Source organism: Lathyrus oleraceus, chromosome 7 (assembly GCF_024323335.1).
Source record: "Lathyrus oleraceus cultivar Zhongwan6 chromosome 7, CAAS_Psat_ZW6_1.0, whole genome shotgun sequence".
Classification (NCBI taxonomy): Eukaryota; Viridiplantae; Streptophyta; class Magnoliopsida; order Fabales; family Fabaceae; genus Lathyrus; species Lathyrus oleraceus.
In genome coordinates, this window is record NC_066585.1 from 12,777,939 (window position 1) to 12,803,925 (window position 25,987).

The 25,987-nt window shown below is 33.9% G+C and overlaps 2 protein-coding genes across 6 annotated transcripts; one reads left to right on the plus strand and one right to left on the minus strand.

Moving 5' to 3' along the window:
• Positions 1-3,474: 3,474 nt before the first annotated feature.
• Positions 3,475-19,614, plus strand: LOC127100632 (DExH-box ATP-dependent RNA helicase DExH3). Of its 5 annotated transcripts, XR_007794465.1 has the most exons (21): positions 3,475-3,886; positions 4,482-4,636; positions 4,723-4,810; positions 6,788-7,027; positions 7,900-7,995; positions 9,405-9,593; positions 9,694-9,853; positions 9,942-10,072; positions 10,536-10,709; positions 10,806-11,078; positions 12,241-12,435; positions 14,515-14,718; positions 14,865-14,934; positions 15,082-15,230; positions 16,417-16,725; positions 17,501-17,560; positions 17,680-17,832; positions 17,959-18,069; positions 18,215-18,831; positions 18,972-19,095; positions 19,459-19,613. XR_007794465.1 is itself a non-coding variant. In XM_051037876.1 (19 exons), exons 1-19 carry the CDS (start codon positions 3,575-3,577, stop codon positions 18,665-18,667), a joined length of 3,522 nt encoding a protein of 1,173 aa, XP_050893833.1. In that variant the 5' UTR covers positions 3,475-3,574; the 3' UTR covers positions 18,668-19,324. The 5 variants fall into 5 exon arrangements, 1 of the variants encoding a protein (XP_050893833.1); XR_007794462.1 differs by having other exon boundaries at positions 18,215-19,095; positions 19,459-19,614; XR_007794464.1 differs by lacking the exon at positions 19,459-19,613 and having other exon boundaries at positions 18,950-19,324.
• Positions 19,615-20,220: 606 nt separating this feature from the next.
• Positions 20,221-23,307, minus strand: LOC127100634 (alpha-1,3-arabinosyltransferase XAT2). Its single transcript, XM_051037877.1, has 6 exons — positions 22,841-23,307; positions 22,639-22,719; positions 22,291-22,347; positions 22,140-22,205; positions 21,882-21,944; positions 20,221-21,805 (listed from the first exon to the last, which is right to left on the minus strand). The coding sequence occupies exons 1-6, from the start codon at positions 22,980-22,982 to the stop codon at positions 20,622-20,624; spliced, it is 1,593 nt and encodes a 530-aa protein (XP_050893834.1). The 5' UTR covers positions 22,983-23,307; the 3' UTR covers positions 20,221-20,621.
• Positions 23,308-25,987: the final 2,680 nt, after the last annotated feature.

A 25,987-nucleotide genomic window follows, 5' to 3' on the forward strand; every position in this document is an offset into this window, starting at 1 on the left:
AGAGCTTTGATTTAACTTTGTCCATAATAGGTTAAAAATGCATAACCCTTGGTCTACCTTCGAATATAGGGACACCAAGGTATGTGAAAGGAAGTTGTCCTTCAAGGAATCCTTAAGACTTGGCTAAATGATAATTTTTTTGTTGAAAAATGGATTATGCATACAATATAGACTTTCGGGGGTTTACTTATTAACCTGAGTCCCGAGCATATCTAATAAACAATTTTTTTAGATCTCAAATATTTGAGGTTTTGACTTTGCAGAAGAGCATAATGTCATATGCATATAGGGCATGAGAAAGCACTAAGGATCCTCTTGGCCTCTTTATGATATCCATATTTCCTTACTCTACAAGTTTTATAATAGCTTTACTGAAAACATCTTCAGCAAGGCAAAAAAGTAAAGGGGATATGGGGTATCCTTGCCTCACTCCCTTTTTACAATAAAAAAACTAGACTGAGCTCCATTGATTGAAATGAGAGCTTAGAAAAGAACAATATAACTTTGATCCATGAAAAAAATTGTTCAAAAAAACCAATTTTGTGTAACACCTTTAATAAGAAATCATAATCCAATGTATCAAAAGCTTTCCTTATGTCAATTTTAACTACAATATTACCCCCAAAGGATTTTTTGTGGAGCAAATTAATAGACTCGGATGTTAAACAAATACAATCAGCAATAAATCTCTCTTTAATAAAGCCTATTTGTTCATGGGAGATAATGAGGGGCATGGTTGCAGCAAGTCTGCCAGACGTTATTTTTGAATGAATCTTAAATTCGAAATTAGCTAGTGCTATAGGTCTATAATGATTAGTTGTAATGACATTGGAGCATTTGGGAATAAGGACAATTGCATTTGCATTCCAATTAGGGAGAATCTAACTTGTAGAGAAAAATTGGATAGTTGTATTTGTCACATCAGTTTTAATGATCTCTTAGTAATGTTGAAAGAAGTATCCACAAAAAATATCAAGCTCTAGAGAGCCATCTTTGTTCATAGAGAAAGTTACACTTTGGATTTCCTCTTAACTGGGGAGAGTTGTCAGTAAAGCATTGGTATGATCACTAATAAGATTGGGAATTACCTCATCAACTAACCCATTATATGTGCAAACATTACTAGAATTGAAGAGTTGCTCAAAATGATTAGAGAAAATGTTGGAGATGTCCTCAGGATCAGTGAGAACATCCTCTTTATGATGAATTATTGAGATTAGTTTGGTGCAATTTCTGATTTTAGAGATCTTGTGAAAAAAAAACAGTATTCCTATCTCCCTCATAGTGCCGCATATCTTTTGATTTCTCTTTCCAAAACAAGTCCTTCAATTTTAGAGTAGTTTCCAATTCAAATTGAGCCTTTTGTTTTTTGTCTAACATTTCATCAAAGTGACCTTCTCTTTGGATTTTAGACTAGATATCATCAAGATTTGTTGTAGCTTTCCTTAGCAATTCAAGAACATTGCAAAAAGTATCTCTATTCCAAACCTTGAATTTACTTTCGAGGAGCTTGAGCTTTTGAGAAAGGATGAACATAGGACAACCATAAAACTTAGTGTTCTAACAAGCTTTAACATCATTAATGCATTATGGATGCTCAAACCATATTTTATGAAATTTGAAATCGGGAGTCACCTTGGCAGTTTGGTAGTTAAAAACCAAAAGGATAGGGTGATGATCTGATTTATGCCTAGTGAGGGTGGAACAAGAGGTGTTATTGCAGAAATTAATCCAACTGTGATCACAATTTGTTTTATCATGCCTTATTTTAATGTGCTAAGCTCCTCTCTTGCCATTATGCCAAATAAACTTTGCACCTCTTGTGGGAAGGTGAATAAGATTGTTGGAGTATGTCCATTCTTGGAAGTCTCCAATTGCGGTTCTAAATGGATTTGAGCAGCCTTTATGTTTATGAGCCCCCAAAATAGTATTGAAATATCTTATGTAGCTCAAAGGTACACCATTGAGATTTTTAAAGAGGTAAGATTGGACCAGAGCTCTCTCATTTTAATATAGCTTGTTGAAACATAACTTGTAGCCATGCCAAAACAGTAAGTTCCATCTTTAATGAGAAAATACACATGTTGATCATCATTTAAAATTATCTAAGGGTCTAAATGAGGGGCACATAAACACCAAATGTTTGAAGAAAGACCTGGTTTATTGTTGGTAACAAAGATATTTAAATTTAGTATAGAGAAAAAAATTGGTCATAACTTATCCAAAGTCATCCAGGGTTCAACTATGAAACAAAGCTCTGGTTTGTGCTTCTTAATGAGTTTTTTGACAGCTAATTTTGTGGGTTGATTAAAAAATCCTCTGACATTCCAGTAAACACACTTCATTGACCAGTGTTAAAAGAAACTACCCTTGTTATGATGCTAGGATCGACCTTATTAGGCTTTTGCACTGACTTGTTTTTCTTCTTGGCCTGCTTAGAAACAACCAGTTGAAAATTCTTATCAATTTCCTCAAGATTGTCAGGTTCCTCTATAATATTGGTCCAAGACTACTTGAGGAACTCCATGTCATGTTTCACATTATTGATGAGCTTATTTCTTACATCTTCCTCTTGTTCAATTTTCATTTGAGTGGCATCTAGAAATTCAAAACCACTAGAGCTAAGAGCATCCTCCTCCTTATTCTGACTTCTCTCAAAGTTGTGTGGTGCCTGTGTTTCTTGGATTGCAAGCAAGACCTCTTGATTGTCATTGTGAGGCTCATTGACAACTACTATGTGTCGTGACTATACCTCATTATTCTGCTGAATGGTCTTTGTGGGAGGATGTATTATTTCTACTGAGGCTTCTATTGTTGCATTGGGTAACTCTACAATAAATGTAACATTCTTTGAGGTTGAGTCTCCCTCAAAGCCATGCGATTCAGTTTCCTTTTTCAAATAAGCTTTTGCTTTCCATTTCTATTTGCTTCTGCACATAAATTTTCTTGCTTTGAGGTATAAATTTTCCTTTTACCAAGTCCATATTCTTACTAATTTTTCTACAATTGTCCACATTGTGACCAATAAATTTACAGTGGTAATAGTGATCACACTTGAATGTAGGGGTGACAAACGAGCATGCCCACCCCATTTAGGTCCATCCCGCAAAAGCCCAAAAAATCAGGACGGGGCGGAGCAGTCATATTTGAGGATGTGAACATAAAACTTAGGCCCACCCCGCAAAAAAGTGAGGGCGGGATGGAAAAAGCTTGCGGGCACTTCACTTTTTAAGTCTAAAAATACAAAAAATTATGTAAATGCTTCTGCCCGCAAAGAAAACGGGACGAGACATGACGAACACATTAGAGGGTGAGAGACTAAATCATTGGTCCCGTTTTGCCACCCTACTCGATTGTACACAAAACTTTTCCATTTCAAAATTATATGTACCAAATAATTTATCTTAAAAAAATTAAAAAATATAAATAAAATAAAAAATACTTATCTTTTATTGGAGAAAAAGCAAGAAAAATGATTTACAATTTACAATAAAAGATATATTTTGAAGTAAGAAAAGGAGGTAGAGTTAGGGATGCAAAAGCTGCGTGGTCAGTGCAACTCCTCATAATCACCATGCCACTACCGATGCGAATTCGAGTCCCCGTGCTACCATACTCCGGCATCTTCAGAACCGCCACTCGTCACATCCTAATCGCCACTTCCCTAACACCAACAACCACAAACCTCCGCATTCGTCTTTCAACTTCCTTAACCGCCATCCACCACAGATATGGCGCGCCTCTCAGATACCGAACCTCTGCTCTTCCGCTTTTTCACCAGCAAAGTTCCACTTACGGCCGTTTCGCCTTTCACGACGTCTCCAGCGACGAGTCCGACCTCGAATTCGCGCCTCCTCACTCTCAACCCCGCCCTCAACAACAGTTGGTATGCCACTCTTAATTCGTCTTATTCTTTTCTTTACATCACTGTTACTTACGCTGTTAGTTACTTATACTCCAGAGTAGATTGAATTGAATAAAAGCACGTTTGCTCAATTTTTGAATCATGTTAATACTTAAGTCCTGTTTGGATACACAACTATTTTGCAACTTATAACACAAACGCTGAAGTTTATCTAAGCACTTATTTATAAGCTTATTTAAGCTATTTCTATAGCAAAAGAAAGAATCAAGTGAAATTGTTTTTATCTATCCGCGTCGGACACCTGCAATTTATTCATTTTTTCAAATTATTATCGGTGTCGGTGCTTCAGAGGTTTTTATATATGTTATGAGTTGTTTTTGTAAGTTATCTTGGAGAACTTATGAAAATAAGCTAGTTTCATACGTTGTTTTTATTAGTTCTTCCAAGCTGTCTCACAAAATTTATGTCTGTAGATAAGCTCGAATAAGCTCGAATAAGCCAATCCAAACAGGCCTTCATTACCTTGTGTGATTTTCACAAAATTTATGTAAGTAGATAAGCTTGAATAAGCTAATCCAAACAAGGCTTCATTACCCTGTGTGATTTTACTTATTAGGGTGATTCGGCACTTGAAAACATTGACTCTTGGAGATGGAAACTCACCATGCTTCTTCGCAATAAAGACGAGCAAGAAGTTGTGTCCAATGAGAAAAAGGACCGTCGTGATTTTCTGCAACTTGAAACTTTAGCTACTAGGATGGGTTTATACAGGTATGTTGCTTCTGCATCAATTTAATCACGACAGTATGCAAAAGTTGTTTCGGGTCTAATGAATGTATATATTTTTGCTTTGGCAGTCGACAGTATGCAAAAGTTGTCGTGTTTAGCAAGGTGCCTTTGCCAAATTATCGCCCTGATCTCGATGATAAGCGTCCGTTGAGAGAAGTATTACTTCACATCAAATGTTTCATTTCTGTTATATTAATTCTTGTGTATAAAGGAATTTTAATGCATGAACTGGGTTAACTAAATGAATTTGATGGACCTGTAAAGTTTGGGTGAGGTAATCCTAGAACTATAATTAGTTCACCTCAACTCTAATTTTATTGTTTGATGTCCATCGATGCCACATGTGAAATTGGTGAAGCATGCTTGCTGACACGGTCAATATCCACATAATGGACAGCAGGAAGTTATAATATCTGTGTGTGAGAGAGAGATAGTGTTTGTGTAAACTACTGTCGAGCTCACCGAGGCTCCCATATAATCAACCATATGAAATTATATTTCTGTTACTAACTCAGTCAGTGAGGACTGAACAGTTTCAGTTCAGTTATCATAGATCACTATAAATGGCTAGACAGCTTCTATTTTAAAGCTAACAACTTAGAAAGCCTTTCAAAGTTATGTGTTGACTCTAAGGCTTTGTTTGGGAGTTTGAAGGGGAAGGGAAGGGAGGGGAGAGCTTTGAAAAAAAGGAAGGATGAAGTGGAAAGAATTGAGAGATTTGAAAGAGGAGGGCTTATTTTTCTTCATAACACAAATTTTCCCTAATCCAATGTATATTGGAGGGTGGTTTTGGAGGGGTTAGATAAACTCTCCAAATCCAAGGTATGTTATTATAATAATCCAAATATTAATAATAAATATTTATTTATCATTCTACACAAAAGCTCTCTTTCCAAAATAGTTAAAGATTTAGCAATTTTTTCTTTAATTATCTCCTTCCAACCCCCCTCCTTTTCCCTCCAATATCCCAAACGAAGCCTAAGAGTATACCATCTTATACATTGTCTATATTTAAATCTTTGGCAACCCAATATCGAGACAGTTTTTTTAATGGATATGTCCAATCATATATAATGATCTTTTGGAATTTAAGAAAATATCATTGCAATAAAAACCAAGGATCTAGTACTATTTGCTAGATCTCTATTTTGGAGTTGCTTTTGATTTGATTTGTTCAAGAGAATACAGTCCCGTCATTAATAATTATATGACTGAACTGCATTTAATTTGACATACATAGGCTCTATTAGGAGGTGTGTTATTTAGACACTTAAAAGAGACACCATATCTGACACCGTATGAAATACAACTCAATGTGCGTGGTATCGAAATCTAGGAGAGAGAAAAAAATACAAAAGTCAGAAACCATACTGTGTTGAAGTCACATTTTTTGTCCGAAAAACATATCCGCCCTATCACATTCCAATTATCATGTTTGCTGTACCACAAGTTCTCTCATAAGCATGCTACTAAGCTAATTACACTACGAACACCAGAAAATATGAATGTCAATGAAAGTTATCGTATGAGAATATTCGGAAGAAAATAGACTAAAACAGTGATATTTTTTTTATATAAATTGGTAGAATGAGTAGGTTTTTTAAATGAAGGCCTGATAATGGTTTTAAAAAGTTTGTGTTAATATAGTAATGAAATTAGAAATTGAATATATTTTTAATGCTATATGAAACCTTAAATCATAATCTTTTAACTGAGTAAAATATCCATTGATATGATGGTGTAAATTTTGTAATAAAAGAATTTATAAAAGCTTATTGTTTAAAGAAAGTCATCACATATTTCATGTTACTGTTTTGGGATGGAAGTGGGAGGAGACAAAAGTGCAGGTAGTGATGAGGGTGAGCTACAGAGAAGCAATGCATGAATTGTTTTCGATGACTGTGCCTCATCATTTTAATGATGTGGAGAAATACGTGATCCAGTGTCAACCAATTGTTTGTGACTCTGTTTGTATGATTATAATAGATCCCTAGCAATAAATAGTGCAAAGGATTATAAACAGAAAACAGCTGTATTAACGTTCAGTTTTAGCACTGCAAAACTGCGCTGTTTGAAAATTTTTCTATCCTCTCCTGCCCATATCCTGATCGACTGCTTTTCTATGCTCTGCAGGTAACCTTACCATTTGGTGTTCATAGAGAAGTAGACACTCATCTTCTTGCTCATCTTTCACATAAGGCTACAAAAAGAGTAGGCTCTTTGGACTTGCATCAATCAAGGAATGGCGGAAGCATTCCTGCTGATGAAGGGGTTTATGGGCATCCAGAACCCATGAGTCATAATAGTGTTGCGAAAGAGAAATTCCTTCAACGAAAAAGTTTGCAACTGCGTCATCAACAACAAAACTGGCAGGTTTCTTGTTTTTCCCGTCTAAACTTTGATGTGCATCTCATTTGCAATTACAGTGTCAGTTGTTTCAGTAATTTTTGCTTATTTCACATTTCTGTTGTGTGAATTTGTGAAAATATATAATGTAAATTTTTTTAATCAGCAATATTTTTAGGTTCAGCCTTGATCTTTTCATAATAGTTAATATTATATCTTCTAGTCTGGCCATATATCTTATACATATATTTTATCTCAAGAGTTATATCTTCTAGGTTTAATTGCAATGAAGATCCTTGAACTATTTGAGGATTTTCTAGTATGTCCTTGAACTAAGAGTTTGTAATCCAGTCCTTGAATTTGGAATTAAGCCCACACACAGTTTTTTAATCAGGTCCCAAAAATTTGCAATTAGGCCTGTTCTGAACTTTACAATTTAAGGGCATAGTTACAATTTGTTGATAAGTTTAGGGACTCTATTACAATTTTTTTAGTTCAATGACCTGTCTAAAAAACCCCAAATAGCCCAGGAACTTACAAAATAAATAAACCTATCTTTTTATCTTGAAAACATATATCTTTCATGTAAAACTCTTGGATAGAGGCACGAAGTGGAGTTGCTGACCCCAAAACTGCTATTGTTTGATGGCCACTATACGGAAGACTACAATTATGGAAATTTCTTTATTTAATTGCAAATTTTCCAACTTGTTGACTAATAAATTTTGATTGAATATTCTAGATCTATATGTGACAATGTGTTATACTTTTTCTTACCTTGATACATTGTCAGCTGGTAATTGATATTTTCTCTAAGTGAAAGTTTCTATACTTAAATATTTTTTTGTCATTATTTTTAGCCTTTAGAAATGTTACAACATATGCTGGTTTATCCATAGGAATCTCCCGAAGGGCAAAAGATGCTTGAATTTCGCCGAAGTCTTCCTGCATTCAAAGAGAAAGATGCATTTTTGAAAGCCGTTTCAGAGAATCAGGTGAAAAAGGAATAAGCGGTACCCTCTGCAATTTGTAAATTATTATTCCCACAAGAACCGTCACATTCGACCATTTCACACATGATAAGAAAAAATGATAAATGAAAGAAAGAGAAGGGTGATTTTATTAATTTATTCTTATTAACCATCAGTGTATTCCTATTATAATAAAGGTAAAGTGGAGAATAGTAACTTGGGAGTGAGGTACATAATATTAATTAATTAGAGGTACAATTGGAAACATAATAATTAAAATTACATTTAAAATTAAAAGTGACATTCTCTTTGGGACAATTATTTTGTTGCAAATGTGACAGTTATTATGTGGCAGAGGGATTATTACTTTCCTTATAGTTTATTTACTTCTACAAATGATAAGCCAAGTGAAAAAAGGTTTAAGGATTTGATGCCCATGTACGGTCCTTTATATAATGAGCTATTGTATAACTTATAAATTCTTATTGTGAATTAGTGTCAATCTTTATTACTTTTGCAAGATGCTGTTTTTCTTTGATAAATCAGAAGTTATTGTTGTTATTATTATTATTATTAAAACAAATTTTTTTATGCTCATCCAACATCGGTTATATCTCATCTGCAAACTTTTACTCTCTATTTTCATAATGTGAAGCACATCAATGTTGTATTACACTGCATATCAATATATGTAGAGCTTCTGCATGGACATAAACTAGATTGCATAACTGAATCAAGCAGACATGTGAAATATTGGAATAGAGGAGTGAAGGGCGAAAAAAAGGCCAAGCATGGAGAGATATAGATACTGTAAACAACTTTATTAGACAATTATAAAAATATATAACAAATTTGGGCATAAGTTATAACTCTTATATTATACTACTTCCGTCCCACAATAAGTGATCCAATTGACCATTTCACACATATTAAGAAAAGTGTAAAAATGAAAGAGAGAGAATTATGGTTTTACCAAAGTACCCATTATCAAGTATTGGGAGTGATGAAAGTAGTAATATTAAAGGGTAGAATTGGAAAAAAGTAATTAATTTGCATTGTAAATTGAAATGGGTAGTTCATTTTGGGATATTTATTTTTGACAAATGGGTCACTCATTGTGGGACGGGGGGGAGTATTAGATAAGAACTAGTACAAGATTTCAGTAAATTTGACCTACATTGTCTCATTGTATGTGACAGTAGTCAAAAGCGAACAATCAAATTGATCCACTTAAGGCACACGGTAATTTAGAATGGGTAGTGGTAATAGTTTCTCTGCAGGTCTATCTGTTGTTGAGAATATTAATACTGTTATGTTTGTGCTGCCGAATGATAATTTGTATCAATTGGTATCTTCAATGAAAATTCACAGGTTATGTTTGTGCTGCTGAGTCATAATTTGTATCAATTGGTATCTTTAATGAAAATTCGCAGGTCATTGTTGTCTCGGGTGAAACTGGTTGCGGTAAGACTACACAACTTCCTCAATACATATTAGAATCTGAGATTGAAGCTGCACGTGGAGCTCTATGTAGCATAATTTGTACTCAGCCTAGAAGAATATCTGCTATATCTGTTTCTGAAAGAGTTGCAGCAGAACATGGGGAAAAATTGGGAGAATCTGTTAGTTTCTGGGCCTTTTTAGCTTGCCAATGCTTGAACTACTTAAATTTATATGCTTTCTGCTTGACTTCAACTATTTGCATGTTTTCCATTCTGAAAGGTTGGTTATAAAGTTCGGTTGGAGGGTATGAGAGGAAGGGATACTCGTCTTCTTTTTTGCACCACAGGTGTGTTATTGCGGAGACTACTTGTGGATAGAAGTTTAAAAGGTGTATCTCATGTTATTGTTGATGAAATTCATGAACGTGGAATGAATGAAGGTAGCGACATAATTGTGTTTTATTCCAATATTTTTGTTATACTTATTATGTCAGTGAGATGCTTACTGCTGGCTTTCACTTTTGTCAGATTTTCTTCTCATTGTCCTGAAGGATCTCCTCCCTCGTCGTCCTGATTTGAGATTAATTTTGATGAGTGCAACCTTAAATGCTGAGCTTTTTTCTTCGTATTTTGATGGCGCCCCAACTATGCATATCCCTGTAAGCTTAGGATACTAATTTCTGCAACTTAATTAACGTTCAGTCGATGCCATCACAATATATCTTACTATGTTGTATTTCGGCAGTCATATAATTTGCTCTGATGTCATTCATTTGATAACTTTTCAACGATCTGCGATGTTCCTTTTTTATGGACATGATGAATTTTCTCTCGATAATGATTGTATAAGCTTTTAAAAAGTAAAACTGTGTACTTTAGTAATTCAACAACTTAGCTGCTGAAAGAAATGCTTCTGCTGGAGCTATTTGGCATATTAGCATTTTAGTAAGACGGTAAACTGACAGACAACTTACTTTTCAGCTAATATTTCCCACAAACTAGTATATTAAAATTCCCAAATTTTCTGCTTTGGCTATGAGTACACATTTGCTTACTGATGTTGTGAAAGGATGTAATAAACTTATTTTCCTTTTATGTTTTTGGGTCTTGTGCAACATCTAGGGATTTACTTTTCCAGTTCGAGCACAATTTCTTGAGGATATTCTGGAAAGGACTGGATATCGTTTGACTCCTTATAATCAAATTGATGACTATGGGCAAGAGAAATCATGGAAAATGCAGAAGCAAGCTCAATCTTTCAAAAAAAGAAAGAGCCAGATTGTTTCTGCTGTTGAGGTACACAAGTTGATCCAGAAATCTTTTCTTGTTTTTCCTTTTTTGGGAGGTTATTTTTTTGACTAATTCTGTTAGTTTCTCTATAATGTTGCATAGGATGCATTAGAAGTTGCGGGCTTTAACGGGTATAGCCTACGCACTAAGGAGTCAATGTCCTGCTGGAACCCTGACTCAATTGGTTTTAACCTTATTGAACACGTGCTTTGCCACATTGTTAAGAATGAAAGGCCAGGTGCTGTTTTGGTTTTTATGACTGGTTGGGATGATATAAACTCTTTGAAGGATCAACTCCATGCTCATCCGTTGTTGGGTGATCAGAGCCGTGTATTACTTCTTGCATGCCATGGCTCTATGTCCAGCTCAGAACAGGTGACCTTGCTAGTAATAGACTGAAATGCTACCACAGTAAATCTACCCGTTGCTATCTTTTTACAATTTAATACTATATTTCTAATATATACTTTTTCTTAATTTAAAATATTGGGAATATTGAATCTCTTAAGGGGTATTCGAGTGATTTTGCCATATGTACTTGTATCAGTATAGCAACCTATTTAGTGTTTAGTTGAATAGGTGGTCAATAGCAGATCTGATTGTACTAGCAGAATACACTGTTATGTTAGTTACAATACAGTCACTTTGAGCTTCTAAAGGCTCACTCATTGTATAAGTAGGCAGTGTACCATACTGAAATGTCTAGAATCATTTTCATCAATTTCTCTAAACAGAGAATCAGATCTAGCACTTCTCACTCACTTTCCTACACTTTCTTTCATTTTCTCTAAAATCTAACAGACATGGTATCTAAAGCTTTTTCTTGAGACTGATCCCTACATAGATGTCTGGTTCACCTTAAGTGCATATCTACAACCAATTCCTGGTGCATCTAGTGTTTATCAGTTTGTCCAACCCATCTGAGGGCTACTGTTTTCTCTTCTCTGGCAAGGTAAACTTTACTCATGTGATTTTCATCAAGCTTGATGAGACAAATTTCCTGCTATGGAGCAAGCAGGTTGAAATGATCATCAAAGCACACGAGTTGCATCAGTTTGTGTTGTGGTGAATCCTTAGATTTCAGGGAGATATGCTTTTGAAGTAAAACCCGAACATGATATTGTTGCGAAAGCCTATGAAATGTGGAAAGTACAAGATCAGATGCATTCTCATGACTTCTCCTTTTCCCCTTTTAAATCCATTATTCTACGAATTACTGGGTGCACTTACTCATGGCAAGTGTGGGAGCCCGGGAGGCCAAGTCATAAACAGTTACCTTGAGCTTGTAAAGGCTTGGCCACTATATAAGTAGGCAGTGTACCATAGTGAATGTCAAAAAAAAATTCACCAACTTTTTTCTCAAAAGAGACTCTTGGTCTCTCTCACATCTAGCATTCCTCTTTCACTTTCTCTTAAATATCACGGGGTTTTTTCTTTTCCTATTAAAACCACTTAGTTTTGTACTCTTTTCTTTTTCATTTATTCATTCAATATATTGTATAGTGAATTTTGTTTGCTTTCCTGTTTTTCCTTGCAGAAATTAATATTTGAAAATCCTGAAGGAGGGGTGAGGAAAATTGTTCTGGCTACTAATATGGCAGAGACTAGTATTACCATCAATGACGTTGTTTTTGTGGTTGATTGTGGAAAAGCAAAAGAGACATCATATGACGCATTGAATAACACTCCTTGTTTGCTTCCATCCTGGATCTCAAAAGCTGCTGCCCGACAGGTATTTGATCGTACAAACTAGTTTGTGAATTTGGAATAGTCGAGAATTTGTCTATTTCCTTTAAAAAGGAAAATAGTCAGATTAAGAGTCTGTTTTAATCTGTTTGTTATAGATTATTATAGTAAAAAAGCACTTTTTAAACTAAAAATATTTTTAAAGCCTTCAAATATTAAAATAATAAGAATATATAAAAAAAAGATTTTTTAGGTTAAAATCAGAAGCTGTTTTCATCAAATCTTAATAAGAGAAAATTGATGACTTATTATGTAGAGTTTAATTTTTAATGGGTTGAAGTTTAAATATAATGTAAATTATTATTACTATTTTATATATTAAATTAAAAAATTGAAAACAAAATATTTAGGGCTTGTTTGAATTAGTTTTTAAAAACTGTTTTTTAATTTTTAAAAACTTAAAAACAAAAAACCTGTTTGAATGACTTGTTTTAAAAAATACTTTTGCAAAACTATTTTTAATTTTTTAGTTTTCAAAACTAAAAAACCAAAACAATATAAATATGTTTTTGCTTTTCATTTTCCAGTTTTGTTTTCAAGAATGAATAAAAAAACACAGAAAAATATGCCACTTTTTACTAATGGCACAAATATAATTCTATATAACTTTTGTACAATTAGATTGATAAATTCTATTGTACTTTTTCTTTTACTACCAACCACCAGTTTATACTTTATATACATATACAATAAAATATATAATAAAATATATGATATATTATAGATTAGCTTTAATTATTTATGATTTATAAGACTCTACTTTTCTTAACTTCTTTTTGTTGTATAATATATTACAAATTAACTCATTATGTTAAATATTTTATAATTGATTAAATTTATAAATAACTTTAATGTAAATATTTTTTATATTATCAATCAATCTACATTATTAAAAATATTTAATTATATAATAAACATCTTTGATTAGATATAAATTTTTCTTTAACTCTATACTCTATAAATAAAAAATTATTCGTTAGGAATTAAATGGTCATAAAATTATTTCTGATTTTTTGCTATTTAATATAATCAAACTTAAAAATTAAATTATCAAAGAATTTTATCATCTTTATATTTTTAAAACAGTTTAAAAAAATTAAATAATAAAATATATTTTCTCACTCCTAAAAACAGATTTCAAGAAATTGATTATTAAGCAACTTTTTTCTCATTCTCATTTTTAAAACAATTTTTTAAAACAGATATACAAAACAAATTTTAAGAACTAAAAATTAAAAGTCTTTCAAACAAGCCCTTAGTTATTACCAGCCTGTTCCTTGAACAAGTACCCACACCTGTTCAAGTTCCGGTCTGTTTTGATTACTTTTATCCAAACAAGTTAAAAATGTTTTTCTTGTTTTTGTTTATAGTTGCAATGCAACTTGCAAACAAACATAAATTAACTTCTGATTTAAAAAAAATCTAAAAACAATCAGAATTGTTTTTCCGTCAAAGTCACGTTTGTTTTAATCTGTACCAAACAGGCTCTAAAGGGGCTTGAGGTAGATCTTAGAAAACTTACAAACTGTTGATCACTATTTTAACATTTTCTTATTAAGCTTTGAGTTTTTTGCCCCATATCTAGAACCTGAACTTATGTTGTTGAAATAATATAATTGAGTCAACAACAAATGTGAAAGTTAACATTATGGTATGTGATACACAAGTTATTATAATTTATAACATATATCCTACAGAGGTAAGAAGACAATCAAAGGGATAAACAATATGCAGATATTAAATTAAATATATTCAGTTTTTTTGAGCAAGTTTTTTTGAGATATTTGGTCTTCTAAATATTTTCTTCAAAAATAAATAGATGGAAGTAATGTGTCAATTGAAAACAGATGAGCCTAGTGCTTTTGGTAGATCACTGTAGTTGGACCATGAACAATTGTTAAATTGTGATTGTTGCTATCAAATGGAGCTATATCTTTCAAGTAGTTAAGCTGCTAAATATGACTCTTTTATTTGTGTATAGCTTCATAATGTCTTTTTTACCTAATTCTTTTGGATTACTTTTTGGTAGTCTGGTTGATTAGAAAGTTTACATTTTTTTCTCTAGAGAAAAGGAAGGGCTGGTCGTGTTCAATCTGGCGAATGCTATCATCTTTATCCCAGATGTGTTTATGATGCTTTTTCTGATTATCAACTGCCAGAGCTTTTAAGAACACCTTTACAGTCCTTATGTCTACAAATAAAAAGTCTACAACTTGGAAGCATCTCTGAGTTTTTGTCTAGTGCTCTCCAGCCACCAGAGGCTCTTTCGGTAAACTTCATTGCACTTGTTTTTGGAATTTGAACTGAAATATGATGTCTGTTTGAATTTATTTTCAATGACATCTATGTGTTGATTTAAGACATTCTTCATCATGCTCAGAGTTGTTTGATTTGTCATTTCATTTCCTTGTGCAGGTTCAAAATGCTGTTGAATATTTGAAGATTATCGGCGCCTTAGATGAGAATGAAAATCTTACAGTTCTAGGTAAAAGAACTTTCTTTTCTGCATCTTGATCTCAGCTTCTCCTGCCATTTTTCTATCAACTGATGCTACTGTTTTCCCAAGCCTTTTTTATGTATTATTTCAATTTTTTTCAAAATTCACTGCGGATATTAAGTTGCCAACTTTCAGGGCGCAAGTTGTCAATGCTTCCCGTGGAGCCTAAGCTTGGCAAGATGCTCATCCTTGGAGCTATTTTCAACTGTTTGGATCCCATATTGACTGTTGTTGCTGGGCTTAGTGTGAGAGATCCATTTGTTGTGCCGGCTGACAAGAAGGATGTAAGTCATAAGCACTGCTAATATCTGCCCCCACCTCTCCCCATGCCATCATGTTCCTCTTGAGATAAATAGTGGTTGATTATAATAGTTTTGATGTTGTGACATGACACAAATCCAGTTATTTTAGTTGGGCATCATGTTTAGTAAGTTCTTATGTTCGTGCTGTCTTGTTGTTTATTACGGTTAAGAGTCCCACATCGGATGATATATGGCATGAACATGTGTTTATAAGTGGGGGCAGTCCACACTCTAGAGATCTCATGTGTTTTTCTCACTCCACCGTGCTAGAGCGGTGCGAAAATCATTGGAGGCTGGAGCAGGTAGTGCGCAGAGGAAGACTGTGGGAGCAGCGCTTTATTTCGTGCCAGTTCTGCACATTTTTGACCCAGTTTCGCACATTTGACACGACTGGCCCTTTTATTAACCTGGAACAACTCACACCTTTTCAATTTTTATTCACCCTCCTCTCTGTTCGACTTCCTAATTCTTCTACATTATTCTACTTTTGCTTATTATGTTGGGCTATCTTTTCTGGTGTGTAAAATTTATGGGCTTTATAGACACAGACACACACACACACACGCTTGAATTTACTTTTAGAATAAAATAAATTTTAACATTTTTGGTAGGATCTTACGGTCTGTGTTAAAATCATGCGGTTAGCGATTTTCCTATACCCACAATCTTAGGGAGAATCTCGAGTTTGACAACCATGGCCTAAACTCATGCACTCTGAATTGGTTGATTAGGTTGATCCCATTGGATAGACATGATTTATTTTTAATTAAAATATCATTTTCTCATTCTTTCTTTTGCTTCGGATATAATCAATATTGCTGTGTGTACTCTAGGTAGATAAAACCTGGCTTCGTATTTGTCATTATTACTGATAAATACATCCCTAGACACATAAATTGTTTTGTAACAACCCCCCTTCCCTCCCCCTAGAGGAGCCCTTTGAACTGCATGTGTAGACCACGGTACCACTCTGCCTTATGCTGAAATTTAACTTAATCTGAGAAGAATGGGGCAACAAGGAGGAAAGTCTAGTCCACATGGTCATAGAGGCTTTGACGCAATATTATGAACCAACTATCACATAATAAGCTAAATTTGTTAAGTGAAGGTACATGAATTGTGTTATACCTCAGATTATTTAATTGTTACTTTGTACTTTTTTATGCAGCTTGCAGAGTCTGCCAAGGCCCACTTTGCTGCTCGTGCATACAGTGACCATCTTGCACTTATCCGGGCTTATGATGGATGGAAAGATGCTGAAGCACAGCAAGCTGGTTACGAGTACTGTTGGCGTAATTTTCTTTCTTCTCAAACACTTAGGGCTATTGACTCTCTTCGAAAGCAATTCTTTCACTTGCTCAAAGATATTGGTCTGGTTGGCAACATTTCTGAAACCAACAATAAATGGAGTAATGAGGTGCATCTGCTCCGAGCAGTTATCTGTGCGGGTTTGTTTCCGGGAATATCCTCTGTTGTGGTAATCCACTTACAAGTTCTTTCATTTTTGTGACACTTCAATTTGATTTTTCACCTTTTCAAATTTGTTCTGGTTTTGATGCATGTTGAATTATTCTGTCAGCAGAATTCATTTTCTACATTTATGGAATTTTCATGAAAGTAACACATTCGTATAACACATCCATTGGCACACGCAGTAGCATATATATGAGCCACACGAGCTTACATATTTGCTCTCCATAATATTGTCAAAGTTCAATTTTGTTTCATTTTGGGAGTTGATTTTTTGAGGGTTTTGGATGACAGGGCTTTGAAGGGCTACATCCCAAACATTAATGTTCATTATTGATATTAATTGCACTTTTTTTGTTATCAATGTTGTATCATATCCTCATAAGCAAACAGGAATAAAACAACTTTTCATTACATCTAAAATTACATCAGCAAAAAACAAAGATAAATAAAGACAGCATTGCTATATCGAAAGTAGGATATAACTGGAGGAATTGATTACATCAATTTGAAAATGATGGAGGTGACGATAACATAGTGATTCGGGGGACATAAACTGATCTTTGTTAAAGTTAAGATTACTGAAATTGTAATTTGAGTAAACAACTAAATATTTATACATATTTGTTACATTCATAAGTGTCCGTGTCTTTGGGTATTGTCTATGTTAGTCTCATTAAGGAGGTATGGAGGGAATGCTGTCTGTCGTGTTTTATATGTAGATTAGTTGAATTTTTCTATGTAATTCTTTTTGATGTGAGGTTGTGCAAAATGTTATGCAGAACAAGGAAAAGTCAATAGCACTGAAAACAATGGAGGATGGTCCGGTTCTTCTGTACGCTGTAAGTTTTTCCAATATCCGATGTTTTCATCAAACCTTGTATGTTTATATGAACTCATTTTGTTTTGGGGGACAATATAATCCATTAAAGTTCTAAAATTTTGGTGCTGCATCGTGTAGAACTCTGTAAATGGAAGTGTACCCAAAATTCCATACCCATGGTTAGTGTTTAATGAAAAGATTAAAGTGAATACAGTATTCCTTAGGGATTCAACTGGTGTATCTGATTCTATGTTACTCTTATTTGGCGGGAACATATCCAAAGGTGGACTGGTAAGTTCCTACTCTGTTTTTCTTCACGTCTTCCCTCGCTGAGCTCTTTTATCGTTCATACCTGTTAGTTCCTTTTGACTACTCATTGTGCTTTGACATATGGTGAACATACGGTTCTTTTGACAGGATGGTCACCTAAAAATGTTGGGAGGGTACCTGGAATTTTTCATGAAACCAGAATTAGCCAAGACTTACTCAACTTTAAAGAAGGAACTGGAGGAATTGATACAGAAAAAAGTAAGTCTAATTTTATTGGCCATAACTTAAAACTCTGATATTTATCAAGGGAATAATTCAGTTGTTTGGCCATATTTCCCCCTCAATTTCCTGTCAATCTTCAAATCCTTGACATAATTACTTTATGCTCTGCATGTTATTCCAGCTTCTGGATCCTATGTTGGATATACAATCGCACAATGAGCTTCTTTCAGCTGTAAGATTGTTGGTATCAGAGGACAACTGCGATGGCAGATTTGTCTATGGTCACCAGGTCCTACAACAGTTGAAGAAGGCAACGAAATCCAAAAGTGGTGATGGAGTCAAGGGTGATAATTCTAAAAATCAGCTTCAAACATTCCTTAGCAGGGCTGGACATCAGCCACCAACTTACAAAACACAGCAACTGAGAAACACCCAATTTCGTTCTACTGTCATATTCAATGGCTTGGATTTTGTTGGCCAGCCATGCAGCAGCAAGAAACTAGCAGAAAAATCTGCTGCTACTGAGGCTATTATATGGTTAAAAGGGGATAATACCCATACATATGGTGATATGGGTCATGCATCTGTGCTATTGAAGAAAAGCAACAAGAAAAGTAGGAAAAAAATCGTTTAGTGATGCTAAATGGAGTTAAGTTACCTGTACAAGACTTATCTTGGATAGATTTGTTTGATAGTGTCTTATACCAAGGCTTGTCTATGGTCTTTCTTTGGTGCAATATATTCAGGGATAGTTTTACCAGCAAGTGTACAGAGCTATAGAGATCTTGAATCTGAAAGGTACAGATCCGAGCCCTTTATTTTGTACCAGGGTGGTCATATCTAGAGTCCACCTACATTTGGGGCACATTTCACGAAGTGTATTTTTACAATTGCTTTCGACTAATCTGACCCATAGCATTGCATGGCTGGATGAGCAGCTACTGTACATGCAACAAATTCATGGAAAATCGAGGGAGTAAGCATCTAAAGTTCGTATCCACGTGCTAATGATGTATTCTGTTCTGCATTCCTCTTGTCGGCAGAGAAGCGATGCTTTACAAGGTAATTGGCTCACAATTTTTAAGTGCATTTCTAAGAGTTGTAGTTGCTTAGTTAATCAAGCCATCTGATCATCCAGTTAAATTATAGAATATGCATTTACAATTATTTTTTACTCTCAAGAGGATTATGGTGCATGTTAGACCTCTTGAGATGGGTTCTTTTCAAGATGTTATTGTAAGCTATAAGAGATAAGTTGAATGAATAGGGAAGTCAATTTTGATTTGCTAAATTTCAATCTGGTTAGAAAAAACTAGTGAATTTATTTATTAAGTTGCATACTGATTTTTAGAACTATAATCTTCCATAGCGACAATGCAAACTCAGTTTGACTCAGTGCTATGAATTTCTATGGCATTTGAACAGATTCTTTCTTATTTTGTCCCGGCACAGATGTTCCACCATCTCTCATCATGCTGTCCACATTTGCTAGAAAATGACTTGCAAATATGCAAAAACTTTTTTTTGTTCACGAGTCATTTACTATTTATTATGATGCAAGTGAAGAGTCCTAAGAAAAATTATTGACTAGTATAGCTAAATTGTTGCTGTCTTTAGGTATGTAGAATAATATAATGTCTTGAATTTTGATTTTACAAATACCACACCAGTCCAAATAAATTGTCACGGATAAAGTTTGGTTTGAAAAATGAATGGTTTTGATATTAAAGTTTTTTATCACTTCATACCTGCAAAATGTATTTAATATAGTGCATAATTTAAAATATTTTTGAAATAACTTTTTCACAGTTGTATCCTATACCTTTGGTTATTATTTTTATTAATTTATAGAATTATTTTTAATGATAAAATAATAGTTTTGTTTTTCCAGTTTATAAAAAGGCAGATACTTTTCATTTGAGTCTAATAATGTTACATTAGTAGAGATTGAATATACATTGATGTTATAAAAATACCTGAAGCTCTAATAGTGTAAATCCTATGATGCATATCTATGGTACCGGGTACAAGTACAGGTACCCGTATGAGCACATCAATAAAAAACGATAGTTTTTTTTTGTTTGTATGATGTAACATGAGAGTCAGTTGTTCAATTCACATAAACATCCCAATAAAAAATAAAAAAATAGAACATTTGGTTAAGTTTTAACAATAAAGAAACCAAAATACATAAATAATGCTATATAAATATATGAGAAAATTACAAATTTCACTCTGAGAAAAAATGAAGTACCATGAGTACGGTACGCGTACTTGTACCAGGTACGTATCTGGTACGAGTAGCCACATCATTTTAGAAGTACCCATGCTTTGGAGTGTAGACCCTTAGCATTCATAGATTTATTAATTTTGGACACGTAGAATCAAGTACAACAGTGGCTTAAACTGTTTGTTATTTGCAATATATCCAAAAACCATGCCTAAAACTTCACTAGTACAAATGCAAATACTCTGTAAGCTACTCTAGGAAAAAACAATGGATAGAAACAAATAAATTATGGAGATCTCATCTGATTACTAACCATGACAACCTAAAGAATCCAACTAACTAGATCAAAAGCCATACCTTATTGATGCAATAACTCGAGGGCTCTCTGTAACTTTGGTCTAAACCTATTAACATCAAGCTTTACGTTTTGTTTGTCAAAATATGCTGACCTAAAGGCTTCCCATCCCTGTTTTACTATTGATGAGGGATCCTTTATAATCATATGGTCTAACGGATATTGTTGTATAAGAGTGCTTTCGTCCAAATTTATTCTATATTCCAAGTACTTTATATTCATATCTTTTGAGGGCTTTGCAAAATCATTTGTGGCCAGCCAATCCACTTGCATCCCACCGTAAGGCACAACTTGAATGAAAATTGCATTTTCAGGAAGGAAAAGTATATTAGTAAGACCAGCACCATGAACTCCCATTAGTACATCACAAGAGTTCACAACATTTGCAATACTCCACATGTTCTGCCCTGCTTCCATAACTATTACTTTGAAACCCAACCCCTTTGCCATTTTTGCTATTTGATTTGTATTAGTGAAGGATCTTGATCTTTTTCTTGAAAGAATCAGGAGCCTAGGCTTCTTAATTTGATTGTCAATATCTCTGATTTTGAGTGCATTAACTCTCTTTAGTGAATAAGAATCTCTCAAAAAATCTCTGAAATCTTTGATAGAATAGGAATACTTTTGAGGGTCAATGCTAAGCTCTTTATGATACCTCTTAAGCCCAACAATCACCTTAGGGAAGCAATGCACTTCATCATCTTTATCAATGTCCATAATCTCATACTTGGACAGCTTTTTAAGAAATGCTTGGTGTTTGGGAATCCACCATGACACCTTATCAGTTATAATAAGCTGTACTTGTCCATTAAATTGTGTACAAGTCAAAAACAGTGGAATGATGATGTCACTGAATTCATGGAAGTGGTTTCCAGTGTATCCTGCAGTAGAGAATATTACTGCTGGAATACTGTGATTTTTTGTGCACTGTGGGACTTGGTTGCTAGCTTTAATTGTCCATTTTCTTACACTACTCATTGCATATGCATCAGTCTTCCGAGCATAAGGCCTTATAATCCATGACGCGTTTTCAGCCAAGCTGTGTGTTTTGTGCGACACAACGTAAACAGAAGAGGAATTTCCATGCACTCGGGTATCTCCTTGGGTTTGGCAATATTCTGTTCTTGCTTCTGAAACACACTGTGGTTGTTGCTCTTGCTCTACTTTTCTTGTTTCTAATTTTTCAACTGAAAAATAAAGAATGGTCAAGCCTTGCATATAAAAGATCTTTAAGAATATCATTCACTTTAAAAGCTATTTTACCTTCAGCTTTTGTTGGAGAGATGCTGGTTTCATTGATGAGAGTCCTTGTTGCATTATCTTCAACTGCAAAATAAAATAGTTTCTGTCAATCATTAGTCTCATCTGTCCTTATGATTATCCTCCTAGTGTACTAAGTAGTGTACTCTGCCCGATTTTTAACTTTTTTGATGGAAATTAAGTAGGTTTAGGTGTTCATTTAACTAAACCACAAGTAGATCTGATCTGAACTTGCTCTTACTACTATGAATTTGTTATCACCTTTAGCTATTTGTGGAGAGATTCTTGTGGCATTGTTAACAGGGTTCTTTGATACAACTCTTTCATCTGAAAAATGAGATATTCACATACAGGGTTAATGGTTTACCTTAAATAAATCCTTTTAACCTTACTGAGATGCAGAGAATCTTACCTTCAATCATATGTTGAGAATTGCCATTGCTTTCAACAAGTATTTCTGTTACAATGTCTTCAACAGTAGACCAAATAATCATCACATACTGTCAGAATCATTTAGCTCAAAAACTATATATTCTTCTTACCACAAAAAGCTCTACTGTATTAACCTTATTGAAATTCAGAATATAAATCTCTTTGGATCTGTTTATTTAAGCTTATCTATTAAAATAAGCACTTATGATACTGTTTGGGAGAAAATTTATGAAAACAACATAAAAGCTATTTTCAACTTATTTTCATAAATTGATAAACCTTTATGTTACAAGTACTTCCAAAATGGAGTTATATATCTTTTTCTTACCTTTGGCTATTTTTAGAGAGCCACCTGTGTCATTGACCATCAACATTTTGGTGTCAGCACCAATAGAGAGCTTCAGATTCACTATAAGAAGTAAAGATTTATTTAAACTCATTTCACAAATGAAATTGGATTTATCTGCATGTCATGCTAAATAACTGTATAAATGAAAAACAACATGCATAGGAAAAGTTTAAGTACTCACAATCATGTGTAGGAACCAAGTAAGGCTTAAACACTGTGCAAAGGCTCAAAACTATGAGCATGAAGCCAACAAATGCTCCATATCCCAACTTTTTCTGCTCATAACGACTAAAGCTTTTGGCAAATATTGTATTGTAAATCATTTTTATTTCATTAACCAAAGAACCAAGTACTCTATCTCAGAATTCTATCTCACTAATATAAGCCATTCTGATCAAAAGCTTATTAGTGAAGACCATTTACAAAATCTCTATAGGCAAAGCTAAGATTTTGAGACATACTTTTTTATATTTGTGACAAATGGAGGATGGTGCACTTATTTGCCTATAAAATGCTGCTCCTCACGTAGTTGTTAGCTTTTGAATCAAGATGATTCTCCAAAACTAATAAAATAGGGAATGAAAATGACTGTAGTTGACTGTTAAGACATATATGGAAACTTTTTCAATGATTAATTAGTGCATTTTCTTGTTAGTTAATTGTAGTTTTTTCATATATGAAGCAAGAACCACCCGCTAGATTTGAAAAGTGTTATTTTAACCAACTAAAGTTTGTTTAAAATTTTGATATATCAATTATTGCAATTCTATTACCCTACTTGATATTGATGACACAGTGAAAAATCTCACTAGCTTGCTACATCAACCAACCTTTGCATGAATATAGCAACTTTATTAGTTAACTTGGTGAACAAAAAACCAAGGACAAATTAACAATCAAACTTTAAACTTTTTTTATGAATTATAATATACTAAAAATATAAGATTTTTTTTTTAAAACTTATAATTATAAGAAAGGAGTTGTCGGCAGGATGCTACTAGTCTAAGTCGTTTGGTAACAAAGAGTGAGACATTTTAACAATAAGAATAATTTAGTTTAAGTTTCAAATTTTGGGTGGGGTGCATGATGAGGAATTAGAATTAGAGTAATTGACATATTGGAGAGGCTTTGTATTATATGTGTGATTTCTTCTTATGGAATACGTGTGCAAATATATTATCATAAAATGATTAAATGTTTGATTCTAGAATCTAGACACAAAAACAAGGTAGTTCCAAAAGTAAACACTGCTTATGGATTTTTCTTGAAATGCAAACAACCTTATGTATGTCCCCTTTGCCCTTCAGGTTGAGACATTTAGGTACCCTCTTAGTAATAATTAACTAAAGCTCTCTCTGACACACATGCATGCACGTACAAATTCAAAATAATCTAAGGATTGATTTACTCAACAAATCCTTGACCTTAAACTTTTCTGCATTGTCGTAAGTCAAATATTAGGTAACAAATTGTGGGATTAGGATATATAATGCGTGGCCAACGTGTGCATTGTATCACGGTGTGCTATGCATGTTCGACTTTATATATACACACTACTAACTAATGATAAATTCAAATAGAAATTCATTTATACTTTATGATATTCTGAAATCAATAAATTAAAGAAAAACAAAAGCAACACTTTTTAAAAAAGTATTTTATTGGTGGAAGTAATTGAGTTGAGATCTCCTTATCACTACAACCTCTATGTCTCAATATCTCTCAATTATTTAGGTTGATTACGTAAGGTTTTTCTCTTTAAATTCATGATGATAGATCAGGTGATAAATTCTAGTACGAAGTTTCTAAATTTTATCTGATGGTGGAGGGTGTCTACAAATAAATTATTTGGGGTTGAGGTCCTAAAATCTTATTTAGGAATCTCATGTCTTATCCTGTCTTAGATGATTATTTGTATCTTACATTCTGTCCTTCAGATACCTGAGGATTCTTTTAAGAGCTGTTAAATGAGATTTTTTGGGATCTGATTGGAATCTGGCACAGAGACACACACTAAATAGAATATCAGGGCGTGTAGTCGTCATATAGAGAAGAGAGCCTAGCATACCACGATAGAGCTTCTGACAAATCTTCTGGCTAGTTTCTTCTTTCTCTAGAATGCAGGTTGGATGCATTGGAGTCTGAGCAGGTTTGCATTCAGCCATTTCTAATTTCTTTAGAATGTCTTTTATGTACTTACTTTGATATACGTAGGTAGCTTCTGAAGCTTGATTGATTTGAATTCCCAGAAAGAACTTTAGTTCTTGCATTAAGGTCATTTCAAATTCTGCATGCATTAGCTCAGAGAATTTATGACATACAGAGGGGTTAGTTGAACCAAAAATAATGTCATCAACATATATCTGGCATATCATGAGATCATTTCTAATGTTTTTACAGAAGAGTGTAGAGTTAACCTTTCCTCTAATAAAATCATGTTGCAGAAGAAAATTACTTAATCTTTCATACCAAGTCCTAGGAGCTTGTTTTAGTCCATACAATGATTTCTTTAGTTTAAAAACATGTTCTGGACATTTAGTGTTTTCAAATCCTGGAGGTTGATTGACATATACTTCTTATGATATATAACCATTAAGTAATGCGCTTTTGACATCCATCTGATATAGTTTGATGGAATGATTTACAGCAAATGAAACAAGTAAGTGAATAGATTCTAACTCGGCGACTGGGGCAAAGGTTTAATTGTAGTCAATGCCTTCTTGTTGACTGTAACCCTGTGCCACAAGTCGTGCTTTGTTTCTGACTACTTCTCCCTTTTCGTTCAGTTTGTTTCTGAACACTCATCTGGTTTCAATAATGTGAGTTCCTTTAGGCTTTGGAACGAGATCCCAGACGTCATTCTTAGAGAATTGATCTAGTTCTTCTTTCATAGCTTGAACCCAGTCATTGTCTTGAAGTGCCTCATCACAAGAAGTAAATTCAATCAGAGATACTAGTCCTAGAGGAGTTTCTTCAGATACTTTAAATGTTGACCTAGTTCTGACAGGTTCATCCTTGTTTCCTAGAATCAAATCTTCAGAGATGTTGGGGAGACTTCTTGATCTTTTCTGGAGTGTTGAGGCTTCAGTTGCATTTGGACTTTGTTTGTCAGATACTTCTGGTGTGTTAGTCTTTTCGTCAGAGCCTACAAGAGTGATCTCCAAATCTGCAAGTTTCTCAACTAGCTTTGACTTTTCAGGGCCAAGCTTATCATTAAATCTAACATGTATTGATTCTTCTACAATTTTGGTTTCTGTGTTGTATACTCTGTAGCCTTTAGAGCGTTCTGAGTATCCTAACATAATTCCTTTTTGTGCTTTTGAATCAA